Below are 19467 nucleotides of genomic sequence, written 5' to 3' on the forward strand. Positions count from 1 at the left end.
TTAGAATCCCTTAGAACTTGCTCTTTTCTTTAAGCCTTTCAGAGAATTCTTTTCAGGCCTTATAAGAATAATGTAGCACTTGGGGGCAAAAATGCACCCTAGGAGTCCCACACTGGAGGCCAAGATGGAGAAGACCTCCACAGCCACCATGACCTTCCCCTTGGTGCTGTGGTAGACAGGCAGGAAGGTCACCCAGACACTGCAGAACACCAGCATGCTGAACGTCAGGAACTTGGCTTCATTGAATGTGTCAGGCAGGTTCCTGGCTAGGAAAGCCACAGTGAAGCTCGCCAGGGCCAAGGTACCCAGGTAGCCCAGGACACAGTAGAAGGCAGTGACTGAGCCCTTGTTGCACACCAGGATGATGTGGCCATGCTCAGAATATGCATCTAACTCAATAAAGGGAGGAGAGATTCCCAACCAGATGCCACAGAAAGTCAGTTGGATCAAGGAGCAGATGGGAATGATGAAGTTAGTAGCTCCTGATACAAGCAATCGCCTCATTGTTCTTCCAGGTTTTGTAACCTTGAAGGCCAGAATCACAGTGATGGTCTTGGCCAGCACAGCAGAAATAGCCACTGTGAACACAAGGCCAAATGTTATTTGCTGGAGGAGGCATGTGGCTGTGTTGGGACGGCCAATGAAGAGTAAGGAACAGAGGAAGCACAGGAGGAGGGCAATGAGCAGGATGTAGCTGAGAGACCGGTTATTAGCCTTGACGATGGGAGTGTCTCGGTGCTTCACAAAGACCCCCAAAACTGCAGCTGTGGTTACAGAGCAGCACAGAGCCATACAAACCAGAGCCATACCCAGGACATCCTCAAAGGCTAAGAAGGTCATTAGCTTGGGGAGGCAGCGACTTCTCTCCATGTTTGGATACTCATGCTCTGCACACTGGATACACTGTTCTGCATCTGTGGAAGAAGAAAGGCTGAGTTTCCATTGCTGAAATTCTGAATTGTTCCCTGTTGGGAAAAATGGTCACTTTGCAATGCCATTGTGAGTATACAATACTCTGATGTAATATGAGGCCACACCCAGATACCAATGCCATCTTACCAGTTAAAGTGATCAGTTTAACTTCATAATTGATCATAAAGATAAGATGAAATGTCAAAGGGAACACATAAAAAGGACCATCATCTGCTAATAATAATTGATAGAATTAAACAGGAGAGAACGATCCAATATGGGAAGTGGGATACATAGCAGACTCATAGAATGGCAAATGCTATAAACAGCAATAAACAGCAATCTGGCCTCAGAATCAGCCCTTAAGGCATTGAGATCTGAATAAAAAGCCCATGAGAGTTTCTCAGGCATGGAAAGCCAAGACACTATGGCAAAAAATGACCTAAATGAAAGATCTCTGTGAGTGAGATTCCAGCAGAACGGGCCATCAAAGTATTAGGTACCTTTCTCTAAAAGGAGGCACTTCCATTTTGACTATGGCCTTGTCTATATAAGGTCAGAGTTTGTGAACTCAAGAGGCTTCCATAGCCGTGGAAGCTCATGACAAGAGTCTCGGTTGATCACTGATGTTATAAATAAGAGTGTCAATTATTAAATCAACAACAGGAGTCACTGTGCACTTACTCCCCATGTAGGATCTCTGTCCTAATGTGTTCTACTATGATAATTCACGGTAAAATTAATCTTCAAGCAGTACTTTAAAATTTGTGTGTCCGTGTGGGTGCAATCGGTTGAAATCTTTAGTTAGTTTATACTAACTTGATCTTCTGAATATAAAGACAATTAAAAATGAATCGATGAAGAATGGGATGGGAGAGGGAGTAGGAAATGCGATGGTTTGTGCATGGGGTGGTAGTTGCGGGCGGGGGGGGGACTGCTAGAATCCAAAAGTTGTACTTTCAAAATTTATATTTATTAAATAAAAGTTTTATTAAAAATATGAGGCCACACCACAGCAAGTTTCTGCATTCCAGACTCAGGGAGAATTCTCATCTACAAATGGGAACAAACTCATTCAAACTCATTCAGCAAATGGGTGGTTAGGGTGGCTCATCCTGTGGCACAGTGATGTCCACATGTATTCTTCTGAACTCCTCTCCCTACTGTTCCCAGTCTTTCTCATGTTAAATCCTGCATCATCATGGCTGAGAACATTTGCCTAGGATAATCAACTTTAAAGCTTTTCTTCTCTTGCAGAGAAATAAAAATGCAAAATGCCTATGAAATCCTTATAACAATCAATACCTAGCATTTCTTCATTGTGTACTATTTGATATCTGGTAAAACAAGTCTTTCCTTGTTTTACATTTTCATATCTCTGGGACACTTTTTGTCAGTTATTCAATGCAAAAGGTGAAATTCATTTTATCAAATCAAAAACATTTGGCTTTTATGGAGGTGTTTGACTTTAAGTCATTTGGGTATAACTGATATTTTCAACAAAATTTTCAAGGAGAAATTATATTTTTGAAACTTTCCAATTTCACCTGAAATAATGGCCTGTTACCCTTCTGCCTCATGGAAGGAAGGGGATACTTTGAGCTCTGCACACCACATTGTCCCTCACGAAAGAACTCTTTTGTGCCATCACACAAAAAACAAGTCAACGAACGGGTATTTCTCTGCTTCAATGGCACTTCAGTTAAATACAGAAAATGGTATTGATTTGGCTATCTTTATCATAAAGGTATTAGAAAAATTTTTCAGGTGGTACTTATTCAACCATAAAATATTCAGCAACATTTTAAAATAATTCTCCCTGGCAATTTTTATCTGGAGATACTCATTCTTCATATATTCACCAGGTGAATACTGTCTTATCTAGCACTTTCAGATATATTTTAGAAGGAATATCACTAGACAACAGCTTACACATAAAGAAGTTGCATAATAATCATGCATGGATATACGGAATGAATGAGTATATGCTGGCATTGAGAACAATGGTGCAGTATGAGGTCACTACAATCTCTTTGGTTTCTGTTTTATTGAGAAATAATTAGGACAGTAAAGCTGTCAACCTGAAATTCTGTATGTTCTACCTGTCTGATTGGAAACATCTCTCTCTGGACAAAAAACACAAGTATAGCAACAGACAGGTCTTCCTTCCTGTGACATTTTCCGAAATCCTGGACCACAGCTCTGGCTACACACAGATTGAGGAGTCTGAAGGAAAAAGAAAAGCACTGATCATGGTTTGCCACATTATCAGCCATTATAATGGGTGTCAATAGTTCCCTCCTTACAGCATAACACTGACCTTAGTGAAGGCCCAGCCCTGCCTGTTGTCCATTTGGGGAATAAACCAGCAGACAGAAGATATCTCCCCGCCTTCTCTCCTCTCTCTAACTCTGCCATTCAAAGAAAAAATTTTTAAAAAATTTTTAAAAATAACAAGGGTTGTGACTTATGAGATTAAAGAGTTGAGAATATATAGAGAGATATATTAAAGATCTGTATATCTATATTTGTGTCTCTGTCTCTATTCATTAACTTTTTCTAGTTTATCTCAACTGTTACATCAATAATTATGGCAGAATTGAAAATGTTAGGCTATGCACTCATGCTCTTCTGATAGGTGTTAGCTCAGGATACGTGTGAGGAACACCATATAGTTAAGTGCCAAGATGGGAAATGGGAATCACATGGCTACTTCACACTTAATCTCCCAAGACTCTACTCAGATCTCTCTGTAGTTTTCCAATATAAAAAGAGAACTGCACCTTTTTGAATCCAACAGGCCATTCTATAATGTCTTCATTGATAAGCAAATCTTGGTCATGTGGACTCTTAGAGGAAAATTCTCCAATTTTAACCATCAAACGAAATCCAGCAGGAAAATTTACAATGTTCTGAATATCATAGTGCACTACATGGTGTCTTGTTTCATGGAAAGACACATCATCTCCAGCACGGTTTGTAAACTGGATTTTTCTCAGGATTGGATGAAGCTGGAGAACAGAAATAAGTGGAAACAGGGAGAGCTTTCAAATTAGAGGGAGATATATAGTCACTGAATAAGCATTTTCTACCCTTCTCTCTATGTTCAAGGTTTAACTCTTTGGATCGTCAACAACTTCTAGTGAAGAGAACATTTGAACCCTCCCAAAAAATAAAAGTAGAATGGTTGTATCCAGTCAGAAAAAATGTAGTTTGTAGGGTTCAGAGGGGAACTATTGCAAGGCTCTGCTGCAGCCATGAATGTTTAGGTGGAGATTTATGGAAGCTAACCCTAATATAAGCAATTGAGTACAACATGGTTGATCTTGTAAATACCTTGACAGTTGTGAGATGTCACAGGTATGTGCATACACAGGGTCTTCATAAGGTTCAAAAACAGAATGAAATACCAGTTATTTTGATTGAAAAATCATATATCCATGTATGCTAATTTCTTTTTTTTTATTAAACTTTTATTTAATGAATATAAATTTCCAAAGTATAGCTTATGGGTTTCAATGGCTTCCCCCCTCCCATAACTTCCCTTCCGCCCGCAACCCTCCCCCCTCCCGCTCCCTTTCCCCTTCCATTCATGTAAAGATTCATTTTCAATTCTCTTTGTATACAGAAGATCAGTTTAGTATATATTTTCCATGAACTGACTGAAGAGTACTCTTAGCACTGAGATCCATATTTATAAAATTGTGTGTATGTCTTCTAAATATGCAATGATACATAGATATATGTATTATTTACATCTTAACAGAGCTTGACAATGATACATGAGTGTTTTTTCTCTAAATATTTTGGGTCACTTTTCATGGTAAGTGTGATTATCTTTGACATTTCAGGTAGGACTGTATGGCCAAAAACAAAATTTCAAATATACTGATGGTCCTGAGGTTACTGATAGTATATGTTAACCCTTGACCTTTTGGGTAAAACACCTGCTACAGAATAAAACTAAGTTTTTATATTTAAATAACTACCAATTAATTCTTAAATAATTTGCAGTTTTCCAAATAATCCATAGTTATCTCTGTGGAAGACTTCTTGGTAATTCCATTTACTTTTCTAAAGCTTGAATCTAATCACAAATAAAAATAAAACACTCCTATAAGTAAAATAGAAGATAGATTATGAAGTAAACTTTCTGATGTTAATTTTTACATATACATATTTGTCTTCTACATAACAAACCTATTTGTTCAACAAATTTATTCACCTATTTGTACTTTTTACATGCAAACAGAACTTCCTAACAAGCTGTGATGAAAATCCAGGCAAACCCATCTGTAACACAGAGGGCATATCCTGTGCTAACGTGCATCCTCAGTAGTTTCATATATAAGAAATAAGACCACAATTTCTGCTTGCTGATTCCTGCAGATTTTGTAACACACTGCATTTCCCAGAGTCATCTTAGGATATTAAGTAGAATTTATTTCTACTTTCAAAAAATGTATACACATGTATACACATGAGCCACAGTGTATACAGGAATACAAATGTAATAGCTACTATTCAATATGTCCATATATTCTTGTTTTTGCATAATTTCAAAAAAATTTGACCAATTTGTTTATCTTTGTTTTTTCATGAGTTGCATTTGAATTTTTAAAGCACTTTGTCCTGCATAACATATCAGTTGAAGTTCAACAGAAATCCCTGAAAAAGTAAGTCAACAAACAGAACAGAATAAAAGTAATGGGCTCTTAACTCCAGAAATCGATCCATACATCTACAACCAACTTATGTTTGACAAAAGAACTAAAATACATCCCTGAAGAAGGCACAATCTCCTCAACAAATTGTGCTGGGGAAACTGGATCTCCTCTTGCAGAAGTGTAAAATTAGACCCGTACCTTACAACTTACACAAAAACACACTCAAAATGGATCAAAGACCTAAATCTATGACTCAATACCATCAAATTACTAGAGAGCATTGGGGAAATTCTGCAAGACTTTGGCATAGGCAAAAACTCTTGGAAAGACCCCAGAAGCACAGGCAATCAAAGCTAAGATTAACAAATGAGATTACATCAAGCTGAAAAGCTAATGCACTCCAAAGGAAACACTCAGCAAAATGGAGAGGCAATCAACAGATGGAAGAAAGCATTTGCAACCTATGCAACTGATAAAAGGTTAACATGCAGTGTCTATAAAGAGCTTAAGAAATTTAACAACAAAAAATTACAACCCCGTTATGAAAGAAATGGGAAAAGGACTTGAATAGGAATTTTTCAAAAGAGGAAATTCAAATTGCCGACAATTTAAAATATGCTCAGGATCACTAGCCATCAGGGAAATGCAAATAAAAAACCACAATGACATTACACTTCACACTTGTTAGAATGGCTCTCTTAAGAAATCCACCAGCAACAAAATCTATAATTAAAATTGGAGAAGAAATCAACAAATTTGAATCTAAAAAACATTACCAAAGATGGGCAATACGAAGAGGTATTTTTAAAAAAATAAACAAAATTGACAAACCATTGTCCCAACTAACCAAAAAAAAGGAGAGAGAAGAGACAAATCAATAAAAACAGAGATGAAAAAGGGAATGTAACAACAGACAGCATAGAAATTAAAAGAGGCAGATGAAATTACTGCAAAGAGTTGATGCCAGCAAACTGGAAAATCTAGCAGAAATGGATAGATTCCTGGACACATATGACCTACCTAAATTGAACCAGGAAGACATAGAAAACCTAAACAGACACATAACCAAGACAGAAATTGAATCAGTAATAAAGGCCCTCCCAACAAAGAAAAGCTCAGGACCAGTTGCATTCACTGCTGAATTCTAACAGAAATGTAAATAATCAACTCCAATCCTTCCCAAGCTATTCAAAACAATTGAAACAGAGGGATCCTCCCAAATTCTTTCTATGAAGCCAGCATCACCTTAATTCCTAAGCCGGAAAAAGATGCAGCATTGAAAGAGAATTACAGACCAATATCCCTGATGAACATAGATGCAAAAATCCTCAATAAAATTCTGGCCAATAGGCCGGCGCCGTGGCTCAACAGGCTAATCCTCCGCCTTGCGGCGCCGGCACACCGGGTTCTAGTCCCGGTCGGGGCACCGATCCTGTCCCGGTTGCCCCTCTTCCAGGCCAGCTCTCTGCTGTGGCTAGGGAGTGCAGTGGAGGATGGCCCAAGTGTTTGGGTCCTGCACCCCATGGGAGACCAGGAGAAGCACCTGGCTCCTGCCATCAGAACAGCGCGGTGCGCCGGCCGCAGCGCGCTACCACGGCGGCCATTGGAGGGTGAACCAACGGCAAAAGGAAGACCTTTCTCTCTGTCTCTCTCTCTCACTGTCCACTCTGCCTGTCAAAAAAAAAAAAAAATTCTGGCCAATAGAATGCAACAACGCATCAGAAAGATCATCCACCCAGATCAAGTGGGATTTATCCCTGGTATGCAGGGATGGTTCAATGTTCGCAAAACAATCAACGCGATACACCACATTAACAGACTGCAGGAGAAAAACCATATGATTATCTCAATAGATGCAGAGAAAGCATTTGATAAAATTCAACACCCTTTCATGATGAAAACTCTAAGCAAACTGGGTATGGAAGGAACATTCCTCAATGCAATCAAAGCAATATATGAAAAACCCACGGCCAACATCCTATTGAATGGGGAAAAGTTGGAAGCATTTCTGCTGAGATCTGTTACCAGACAGGGATGCCCACTCTCACCACTGCTATTTCATACAGTACTAGAAGTTTTAGCCAGAGCCATTAGGCAAAAAAACACATCAAATGGATGCAAAGTGGGAAGGAAGAACTCAAACTATCCCTCTTTGCAGATATGATCCTTTATTTAGAGGATCCAAAGAACTCTACTACTAACAGACTATTGGAACTCATAGAAGACTTTGGCAAAGTACCAAGATAAAAAAAAACTATGCACAAAAATGAAGAGCCTTTGTATACACAGGCAATGCCACAGCTGAGAAAGAAATTCTAAGATCAATCCCACTCACAATAGCTACAAAAAATCAAATATCTTGGAGTAAACTTAACTGAGGATGTCAAAGAACTCTATGATGAGAATTACAGAACTTTAATGAAAGAAATAGAAGACGATACCAAAAAATGAAGAAATTTTCCAAGGTTGTGGATTGGAATCATCAATATCATCAAAACGTCCATTCTTCCAAAAGCAATTTACAGATTCAATGTGACACCAATCAAAATACCAAAGATGTTCTTCTCAGATTTGGAAAAAATGCTGAAATTCATATGGAGACACAGGAGACCTCAAATAGCTAAAACAATCTCATACGACAAAAACAGAGCTAGAGGCATCCCAATAACAGATTCAAGACATACCACAGGGCATTTATAATAAAAATCGCCTAGTACTGGTACAAAAACAGATGGATAGACCAACGGAACAGAATAGAAACACCAGAAATCAATCCAAACATCTATAACAAACTTATATTCTATAAGATTTGTTTAATTTATATGAAATACATAGTTACAGAGAGAGTCAGAGACAAGAGAGAGAGGTCTTCCATCTTCTGGTCTACTCCCTAGATGGCCGCAACTGCCAGAGCGGCACCGATCCGGAGCCAGAAGCTTCTTCCAGGTCTCCAATATACAGGCCATGGCCCAAAGACTTGAGCCATCTTCTAGTACTATCCCAGGACCTAGCAGAGAGCTGGTTCAGAAGAGGAGCAGCTGAGACTAGAGCCAGTGCCCATATGAGGTGCCAGTGCTTCAGGTTAGGGCTTCAACCCACTGCACCACAGCACCAGCCCCCCAACTTATATTTGATCAAGGAGCTAAAACCAATTCCAGGAGCAAGGTGAGTCTATTCAACAAACAGTGCTGGGAAAACTGGATTTCCACACTTTACACCTTACACAAAAATCCACCCAACATGGATTAATGATCTAAATCTATGACCTGACACCATCAAATTATTAGAGAAGTTTGGAAAAACTTGGAAAGACATAGGCACAGGCCAAGACTTCTTGGAAAAGACCCCAGAAGCACAGGCAGTCAAAGCCAAAATTAACAAATGGGATTACATCAAATTGAGAAGTTTATGTAATGCAAAAAAAAAACAGTCATGAAACTGAAGAGGCAACCAATAGAATGGGAAAAAATATTTGCAAACTATGTAACCAATAAAGAATTAATAACCAGAATCTACAAAGAGATAAACAAACTCCACCACAACAAAACAACAATCCACTTAAGACATGGGCCAAGGACCTAAACAGACATTTTTCAAAAGAGGAAATCAAAAAAGCCAACAGACATATGAAAAAATGTTCAGGATCACTAGCCATCAGGGAAATGCAAATCAAAAACACAATGAGGTTTCACCTCACCCCATTTAGAATGGCTTTCATGGAGAAATAAATGAACAACACTTGCTGGTGAGAATATGAGGGAAAAGGCACACTAATGCACTGTTGATGAGAATGCAAACTGGAAAAGTCACTATGGGGGCCAGCGCTGTGGCACGGGCAGGCTAACGCACTGGCCTAAAGCACCAGCATCCCATATGGGTGCCGGTTGGAGACTAGCTCCTCCACTTCTGATCCAGCTCTCTGCTATGGCCTGGGAAAGCAGTAGAAGATGGTCTAAGTCTTTGGACTCCTGCACCCATGTCAGAGACCCAGAAGAGGCTCCTAGTTCCTGGCTTGGAATCGGTGCTGCTCTAGCTTTGTGGCCAATTGGGGAGCAAACCTTTGGATGGAAGATCATCTCTCTCTCTCTCGCTCTCACTCTCTCTCACTCTGAATATAACCGAATATAGCTCTACACAATCACCCAGCCATCCTATTACTCAAAATTTACCCAAGAGAAATTAAATTGGCAAAGAAAAGAGCTATCTGTACCACAAGGTTTATTGCAGCTCAATTAACAACAGCTAAGACTTAGGATCAACCTAATTGCCCATCAACAGAAGACTGGATAAAAGTATTGGATATGTACTCTATAGAATACTAAGAGTGGTAAAAAAAATAAAAGTGAAATCCAGTAATTTGCAAGAAAATGGAGGAATCTGTAAAACACCAGGCTGAATGAAATAAGCCAGTCCCAAAGGTACAAATATCATAGGTTCTCCCAGACCTGTGACAACTAACTGAACACCTAAAAGGAAATCTGTAGGAGTGAAACTGATACTATAAGATGAAATGACTTAATCAGCCATTGTCATGACTGTCAAGGAACAGCTTACTATTTTATTCTTTTTAGTATTTTATTTTTCTTCTTAATACCATTTGTTGAACCCTTTACTTAACACAAATTTATTCTTAGGTGGTTAAATCCAATTAAAAAGTAATCCCTCTTTAAAATAGGAATGGGAATAAGAGAGAGGGGAGATGGACATTTCAGCACACATTCCTTGGAGTTACCCCTAAGGGTAAAGCTAAATACTTGCCGTGGGACTCCAAATCTCACTAAGTTGGAAGGTACCAATGCTATATTACTAGTTAAAATGATCAGTTTAAGTTCATAAATGATCATAAAGATAGGATTAAGTGTCAAAGACCAAATGTCTGCTAATAACAATTGATAGAATTAACAAGTAGAGAACGATCCAACATGGAAAGCAAGCCACATAACAGACTCATAGAATGGCAAATGTCCTAAACAGTACTCTGGCCTCAGAATCAGCCCTTAAGGCATTCGGATCTGGCTAGAAAGCTCAGGAGAGCAATTCAGGCATGGAAAGCCAAGTCACTGAGGCAAAAAAATGACCTTCATGAATTATCTTTGCTAGTGAGATCCCAGTGGAAAGGAGGGCCATCAAAAAAGGAGGTACCTTTCTCTGAAGGCAGAAGAGAATTTCCACTTTGACTATGGCCTTGTCTAAATGAGGTCAGAGTTTGTGAACTCAAGAGGCATCCATACCCTTGGCAGCTCATGACAAGAGACTCGGTTGATCACTGACATCATAAATAAGACTGTAAATTGTTAAATCAACAACAGCAATCACTGTGCACTTGTTCCTCATGTGGGGTCTCTGGCCTTAATGTATTATACTATGAGAATTAACAGTAAAACTAGTCTTCAAAGAGTACTTTTTACTCTGTGTGTTTGTGTGGGTGCAAACTGTTGAAATCTTTGCTTTGTATAGAGTTGATCTTCTGTATATAAAGATAATTAAAAATGAATCAGTGAAGAATGGGATGGGAGCACTAGTAAGTGGTGAGATGGTTTGGGAATGAGAGGGTGGGTATGGGGGGAAGAACCACTACAATGCACAAGTTGTACTTTGAAAATTTATATTTATTAAATAAAAGCTTTCTATTTAAAAAAAAAAACTTGAATACAGACCTACTATATGATCCAGGAATCCCACTCCTGGGAATTTATCCAAACCAAATGAATTCAGCACCTGAAGGAGTTATCTGTACCCTCATGTTCATTACAGCACAATTTTCAATAGCTAAGATATGGATTCACCCCAGATGTCCATCAGATGTTGACTGGATAAAGGAATCATGGTATATATACACTATGGCATCCTACTCAGCTGTAAAAAAATAAAATCCTGCCTTTTGCAACGATGCAACTGGAAACCATTATACTTAGTGAAATAAGCCAGTCCCAAAAATATAGATACCATATGTTTTCTCTAATCCAAGGTAACTAATACAGTACCTGAAATATAATGTATTGGAGTGAAACAAACATGTTGAGATTCGATGATTGTTTATAGCCCTTGTCTCTTCTGTTGAAGAAGAGAGAAGATTTTTCTTCATACTATTTGTTGAACTCTTTTACTTAGTGTAGGGTTAACTATATGATCATTAAGTAAACTGAAAATAGATCTTTGCAAAAATTAAGAGTTGGAATGGGAGAGGGAGGAGGAGGCAGAGTTGGAGTGTGAGCAGGAGAGAGGATAAGAGGGGAATTATCACTATGTTCCTAAATTGTATACATGAAATACATGAAACCTATATAACATAAATAAAATTTCTTTTAAAATAATAGGTTCTGATAAAGATGAGAATTATTAACTAAAAAATGTTCAGAGACTAAACTTAATAGTACAGATCTGATTACATGTTCATTTTACTTATTGTTTGTATGCATTTTTAAATATAAACATAAATGAGTGAAATAGATGTCCTGAGATTTGATTATTATTTATAGCCCATGTAGACTAAAGTCCTGAGAAAGTGATGTACTTATTACTTGCTAAATTCCTCATTTTGTAGAGGTTTAAGCATATGATTATGAAGTAAGCTGAAAGCATGTTATCACAAAAATTAAAATAAAAAAAGAAGGAGGATGAAGGGTGGGAGTGAGGGAGAAGGGGTGGGAAGTATTCTTATTTTCTTAAATTGACATATAAAAACATGAAATCCATGCCCTTTGAATAAATAAATAAAATTTGAAAGACTTAGTTATGCCAAGGAAAAAAATACTATTTTCTGATACACTTTCTAATAGTATACATTCAAAATCTGTAATGACTGAAATCTCCAGCCAAAGTCAACAATCACAGATATAGCTGTAACCAATGGAAAGATCCCAGGTTCCAGGTCCATATACTTGGGTTCCTGATCCCATGTGGGAGACCCAGAAAAAGATCTAGGCACCTGGTTTTGATCAGCCTAGCTCCAGCCATTGCAGTTATTTGGAAAGGGAACCAGCAGATGGAAGGCCTTTCTCTCTGTCTCTCCCTCTCTCTGTAACTCTACATCTCAAATAAAGAAATATTTTTAAAAAAACATCTTCCATTGTAATCCTGTTGACCTTGTGATGAGAGCAGGGTCATATGCTGTACCTCAATAAAGCATCTCTAGATTCGATCAAGTGGGTAGTGTCTGTACTGTTCCAGGGGAGATTTACCTGCCAGGGAAGAATCATGGGCTGGGCTGCTTCTCCTAAAGATTCCATTTCTACTTTCTCCAAAATCATTTTATGGAGGACGTGGGCCATGGTGTAGACAGCATTGTAGACTAAATAGCTGGAGTCAGATATGGTCAGCAGGTCAATATGTCCTGGAAGAAACTCTAAGGAAGCATTTGGTGAGCAGGTTCCAATATGTCCACAAAATGATCCTGCAAGTGAGCAGTCCAGATGGAAAAGCCATAATTTACTGAAGTAAAAGTCTTCTGGATAGTGGGAAGGCTTTGCCATCTTGAGAAAATGTTTGAGGCCAGGGATTTCTTCCTTGTGGGGCGAAAATGAGAAGCCTCCATGCAAAGAGTGCAGCATGTGGTTTGTCTCAGACATAACAAGATCCCACTTTGATGTCATGATCCACACTTTCCCCATGGTTAAAAACGACTGCACTGAAATGTCCACACTGATGAGACCTCTTACATCACCATAGAGTATATGCACATTTGCAGAAGAAACTCTGATGCTACTCATGAAAGTGAGATCACTATCCCCATACAACTTCTTTGTGACAGGGAGCTTAACTGTAAAGGCCACACAGACTCCTTTCTTGAGCATCTCTGCTTCAAAGTACTGAAGGAACTGCTCTCCCTTCATGTCATCAGACACAAAGAGCGCCACCCAAGTCCAGCCAAAATGCAGCAACAAGGAGATCATTCCATGGCCCAAAGAGCTGTCACTGGAGGCCATCTGATAGAGTGAGGGAAACTGGTCCTTATCATTTAGCATGGGATCAAAAGGGCCATAGGTGAGCTGAAAGCAAAGAAAAAAGCAATCAAACTTTTGTGGGATGTGGATTCTCTCTCTTGGAAGTGAGTGAAAAACAAATTCTCAACAAGGGATTCCTTGTGCAGTATACTACTGAGTAAAGACAAAGTGTATGGCAGGAATGAACAAATCCTGCTACCTTGGCCACAGAGAAGACCATGCTTCACATGCCCATTGCTTTTGGTTAATAAATGTGACTCCTCATTCGTAGGTTTAAAGAAAATCTGTCAGTTTCTGTAAACTCTTCCTGTCCTGCAGTGGGGACTCAGGAAGAAGGAACTCTGGATGCTGCTTCACCCAGCCAGTGGTCTTTCCCACATCCTTGCCCAGACTGACTGGTGGAGCAGAGCCACCTCCTCCAGCAGCCACCATTGTAGATAACTCTGAGACAGAAATCTCTACTGTGTTGATCTCTTGGTATCTGGAGTGCACTGATTACCACAGGAATCCTGCATTGTCTCCAAGGATACAGTCACCAACCCTCTTTGATTTGGGGCAAAATAATTTTTCCAACCAGAATCCTCTGATCACCATGTGACCTATGTTTGGCAGGTACATGTCCTGATTTTGCTTGTGTAGCAGGTCCCTGGTGAAATATCTCTAAGTTGCTAGTGCAGACTCTGGGAGACAATTATAGCTAAAGTAATTGGATTTATTCCATTCATATGGGTTTCATTCCTGGCTCTATGCATCTCCTATGGCAGATGTAGTCCAACATCATGGGAGGTATTGGTGAGTGAACCAGCAGATGGGAATTCTCTCTCTCTGTGTGTGTGTGTGTGTGTGAGTTTCTCTGGCCCTCAAATAAAAACAGCAAGAAAAACATTCTGACATGAGGACTAGTAAGCAGAATTATCACTGGGAATGCTGTGAAGAAATTGATTTGTGTGCCTGTGAAAAAGGGATGATTGGACATAGGGAGTAGGTGAATTCCAGTCTAACTTGAATTGAGCCTCAGCATTCTGGGTTTAGCCAGTTTGGGTCAGATGAGTTAAGTTCCAACGTGTAACACCAGCATCCCATTTCAGAACTCCATCCAGTTCAAGGCTTGGCTACACCACTTCTTATCCACCTTCCAGGAAACATGCCTGAAAAGGCAGCAGAAGATGGCACAAGTGCTTGACCACAGCCACTTAAGTGGGAGATCTGCATTCAGTTCCTAACTCCTGGCATCTTACTGACTCAGATCTGGCTAGTGTGGGCATTTATGGAGTAAACCTGTGAATAAACGCTCTCTCCCATTCCCTCTCTCCCTTCTCCTGCCCCTTCTGTCTCCAAATTTGGGGGGTGTGTAACTTTCCCAATTCCTCTGTGCTTTCAAATAAATCAATCATTCTAAAAAACTGCCTTGGAAAGCTTTGGAACTGACATAGCCATTGGATTTGCCCAAACAGAAACCATATGTGCAGGTCTTTATATCTTCACATCTAATATTGCTTGGTCTTTGGATCCCTGCTGAGATAGTGCTGTACTAGGACAGGATACCTCTGTGTGCTGTGGACATTTCTGATGCAGTATGGAACTGTATTTACCAATGTTTCCAGCTGGTGGCGGATGGATACACAGGCCCTACACAGTGATCTGAGGGGAGGCTCTCAGCATTCCCTCCTATTTCCTTTTGTTTCTTCTCCCTCCACTATTAATCACCCCAGGAAATTCCATTTGGTCAGTCTTGTACCATAGGGAGAGACCCCATTTCCCTTTCTTCAGAGGTGAGAGAATAGTGTTGGAGGATATTCAACTATTGCTCTCCAGATTCACAACTCATTACCTGTGGGGTTTTGTAGAGCTCCAAAAGTGTTCCAAATTCAACAGACAATGCTGATGTGGTTCCAGCAATGATGGCAACATGTCTGCCTTGTGTATGGCAGGTGTAGTTAAGGAAAGGCATAGTGGCCCCAAACAACCAATACGCTATGTTTAATAAGGTGTACTGTTCACTGGCAAAGGCATTGAAGAATTTGAAACCAAGGGTCAGGTTGGGGAGTATCTGGGGGTCCTTATTGATCTCCTGGATGGCAAAGCGGAAGGCCAGCACGTATTGGTAGTTCTTCCACAGCCACCTAAAGAGAGGGGCAGCACCAGGGAGAAGGGTGAGACCATGGAATTCAGAGCAACAACACAGCCACACCCTGAAACAGCAATGGGCAAGACTCAGGCTTCCACTCAGTGGTGCCTCAGCTGTGGCAAATGGAGGAGGTGTGAGTGAGGTTCCAAGGGCTCTAGAAGATCGTGGAATGGCCCTTGAACTCCTCTGAAACAAACCATGTCTGTTCTCACATTCACCTTCACAAACCCTCTGGGAAAGCCTCGATGTGTCCCAACCTAAGGACAACACCCAGGAGCAAGCATTTCTGTTTTCAGTAATTTCTGCAGTAGACTGAATACCACCTGACTCATCAGTTGTCCCAAATTTTAGAACATTCTCCTCCTTGGCTAGGTCCACCTTGGTCATTTGACCCCGGTCCTTGCTACAATTTCCTAATACAATATTTCACTCTGTTCAAGTCAGCTTTAACTTTTTGTTTTCTTTAAAACATAAGAATTTCATTCATAAACTATGTGGATAATTGGAGATATTCATTTAGTTTTCATTTTTCTCTGTATTGAATTATCATTTCATATTTTATATTTGCTTTTTCTCTCCATTTTTCTATGTATCTTAAGTGAAAATTTGATTTCTTAGAATTTAAGAAGGGCTTTCCTATTTTACGTACCTAAAACAGTATATGTCCTATTATCTCACTATGCATTCCTTTGGAATTCAGATTTTTCTAATTTATTACATTTCCTCCATAATTTGAATGCCAAGAAAATTCCTTTCTGGTAATAAGTTACATGGGACTCAACATATTTCTCCAGTCATTCCTTTAGTTCTTTGCACTTGCATATGTTTCCATTTGGGGCATAACTAAGAATTTGTCCTTTTCCTCAATATTACAATATATATTCACACAGTTTGTAATTGGCAGTGCTTTACTTATAGTTGAAAGGTATTTCTCTATTGTGTCACACAGTGTTGTACATGTTGTTCTTATATGTGGAGTTTGAAATTTAACTGTGTCTTCTAGGTAAAAATCACCCTTTTGTACACATTTAATCCAAGGAGGTTTTCAGATAATATAGAGTACTAACTTGTGAACAATGAAGTTGACCTGGCAAATAAATTGTGTTCCTGGCATGTGTCCATAGCTTAGCTCTATTTATATGAATGATAAATTAAAACCATTGAATAAACTTTTTTCTTTTAAACATTTGGCTTCGTAGTATAATGTTTCATTGTGAAGGGCATACCACATTCACCCTGGGTTATTTGTAGCACTTGCTATCAGCTGAAAGTTGACTAGCTTAATTCTTTTGTCCCTGAGACAATGTTGTCTGTTTTTTATTTCAGCACCTGGCATGCAGAGGTATAATTTTGAGTAAACAGGAGTGTCTGACACCAAGACAGACTTAGATATTAAGATATTTTGAGAAAAGTATACTAAATGTTGCCGCAAGACACAGCATGGATAAAACAGGAAAACATGGTGCACTGCAAGATGTCATCACAAAAGACCACAAAGGATACGAATCAATTCACATGAAGTGACCATAACAGGCTGATCCTACAGACACAAGACAAATGAGTAATACGCAGGAGAGACAGAATGAAGGATGTGGAGACACTGAAAAGGAGTGTGGGGATTTGTGAGCATGTGATGAACATCTACAGTTTATCAGCAATGATTTAGTAACTATTTTAAATAATCTTGATAAAAGACTTTATCTCATTATTCAATGATGATTCCCCATTTCTCAGAGAAATATGCAGTTTATTAAATAAAAATTATCATTAGACTATTACAATCACACAAAATGAATGCCAAGTCAAAGGCCAAATACTGGGTAAACAAGTGTGGGATATGCACATAAAATAACTCCTGTTAGTCAGGCAAATAACCACATCTCTTCCATCAGCTGTAGGGAAATTCATTCACTGTATTAAAGCTGGAGCTTGAAGTCAAACTCCAGAAAGAATCAACCATCTGAGCCCATCAAGGAGATTGAAACAAATGCAATTTTAGACTATGACAAGCACAAGAGGGCTGGCAGGTCTGCACAAAAAAGGGTGGCAGACACTTTTCTACCCGGGGAAGAGAAGGCAGAGAACAAAGTCTGGCCTCCTCTTCATGGCATGATCTAAAGCTTTCACCCTAAGATCACGAACAAGGCAGGTCCTCCCTGTCTCCCACACAGTGTCCCTAAGATGAGAGATTAATTCACCTTCAGATAATCACATCCTATCTCCAGAAATCTGACAGAGTACAAACAATAAGTAGCTGCTACATAACCAGAAGATTCACATGCATAAAATGTTTACCATAAAAGTCCCATTAGGCATCTTGGATAATAATATACAAATTAAAAACAGACAAATTCAATGAAACATTGAGAAGGGACAGAACATTGTGAAAACACAGACTAGGAGAGATCACACAGTCACACTCTGCCTCAAAGGTCACCAGCCCCATTATCAGTTGTCTCCAGTGCATGCCAACCTGCTGAGTTGATAAGCATTAAATTCCAAAAGGCGCTGACAAGCACCAACACACACCATTTAAACCAACATCTCTCTGCCTCACTGGCTTCTGAACACATGAGCAAGTGGTCCTCCACAGTGAATTAGAAGCACACTCCACTGTCACCACCAACAAGGGTGCAGAGACAGGATGTCTTGTTTCTAATCCTCCTCAGGAATCCATGTTGAAAGTTACTAAAACACATGCTGCTCAGGTGTGTCAAGCCCAGAATTAATGCAGTTTCTGTGTGGATCCTGGAGAAGAACCTTCAGGATCCAAGCGAAAGAATTGGAGAAGATAAACCCCTTCCTCCTTATGACTTTCAGGGACTTAATGCCTGCAGTCTGTTGGGGCTCAGTTATTGACATGTGGTTAGACACCATCTGTTATGGTAGCACATCTCTAACACACATGGACTCACTATTGGGCGCATTCCGACAATGCTCTTGTCAGCACTGACACCCAGAGTGACCCATTAATCCTAACACTACCCCAGACCACGGTCTCAGTGTCTCAGGACACCTGTGCCCACTCCATGCGTGTGGTAGGATGGGATCTGGAGTCCCCACATTATGACTCATTTGAAGATGCTCAGGGATGCATCTCAGAGACCCAAGACAATGGCGTGGGCACAGAGATGTTAATGTCACTGCTCTGTCCCTGAAGGACTAAGAAGCAAATAGAAAAATGAACAGGAAGGCATGGAAGGAACAAGAAAGGAGGGAATCTGTGCCTTTCTTTATTGGCATTTCTGCCACTTTCTGCATAGCTTCCAGCGTTCTCAGAAAGTATTAAACACAGACATAGTAACATACACTCACATTCAATCCTAACCACCCTTAACACATACGTACAATCTTGAACTTACCAAGACACAATAGTTTTACGCTGGGGACCGTGTAAAAAAGACATCTGGAACTTTTCAGTTTCTGTTTCTGGGTAGTAGAGAGGGAAAAATCCACCCAGGATCAGGTCTCCATCTTGGTTGATACTTGGCTTAAGGTAATGATGGCATTGCCTGTGAGTCATGCCCTGTGAAGTGTGTATAGTGTGCAGGAGTAGGCACAGAAGGCTCATAGACAACATCTTGCCAGAGTTATCACAATGCAGAGATGAAGCCCAAAATGTCAGTTGAGAGAAGGGAACAAGGAGCTGGCAGGTGGTGGCTGGCTCAAGAACCTGTAGAGAATTGCTCTCTGTGCAGGGCGCATCTGATTCCCAGTATTGCTGTGTGCCAATCTAATGAGTCAGAAAGGGGCACATCTAGCAACTACTGGGAGTCATTTCTAAGGAAGTCCATGCAGTGAGACATTGCCCTTGGTG

General features: G+C 39.8%; 1 protein-coding gene across 1 annotated transcript; it reads right to left on the minus strand.

Moving 5' to 3' along the window:
* LOC133749971 (vomeronasal type-2 receptor 116-like) lies at window positions 1-16037 on the minus strand. The gene is made up of 6 exons (XM_062179339.1): window positions 15354-16037; window positions 12815-13567; window positions 5684-5743; window positions 3696-3923; window positions 3015-3138; window positions 1-914 (listed from the first exon to the last, which is right to left on the minus strand). Exons 1-6 carry the CDS (start codon window positions 16035-16037, stop codon window positions 1-3), a joined length of 2763 nt encoding a protein of 920 aa, XP_062035323.1.
* Between the last annotated feature and the right edge of the window lie 3430 nt (window positions 16038-19467).

This window comes from Lepus europaeus, chromosome 20 (assembly GCF_033115175.1).
Source record: "Lepus europaeus isolate LE1 chromosome 20, mLepTim1.pri, whole genome shotgun sequence".
In the NCBI taxonomy this organism is placed as follows: Eukaryota; Metazoa; Chordata; class Mammalia; order Lagomorpha; family Leporidae; genus Lepus; species Lepus europaeus.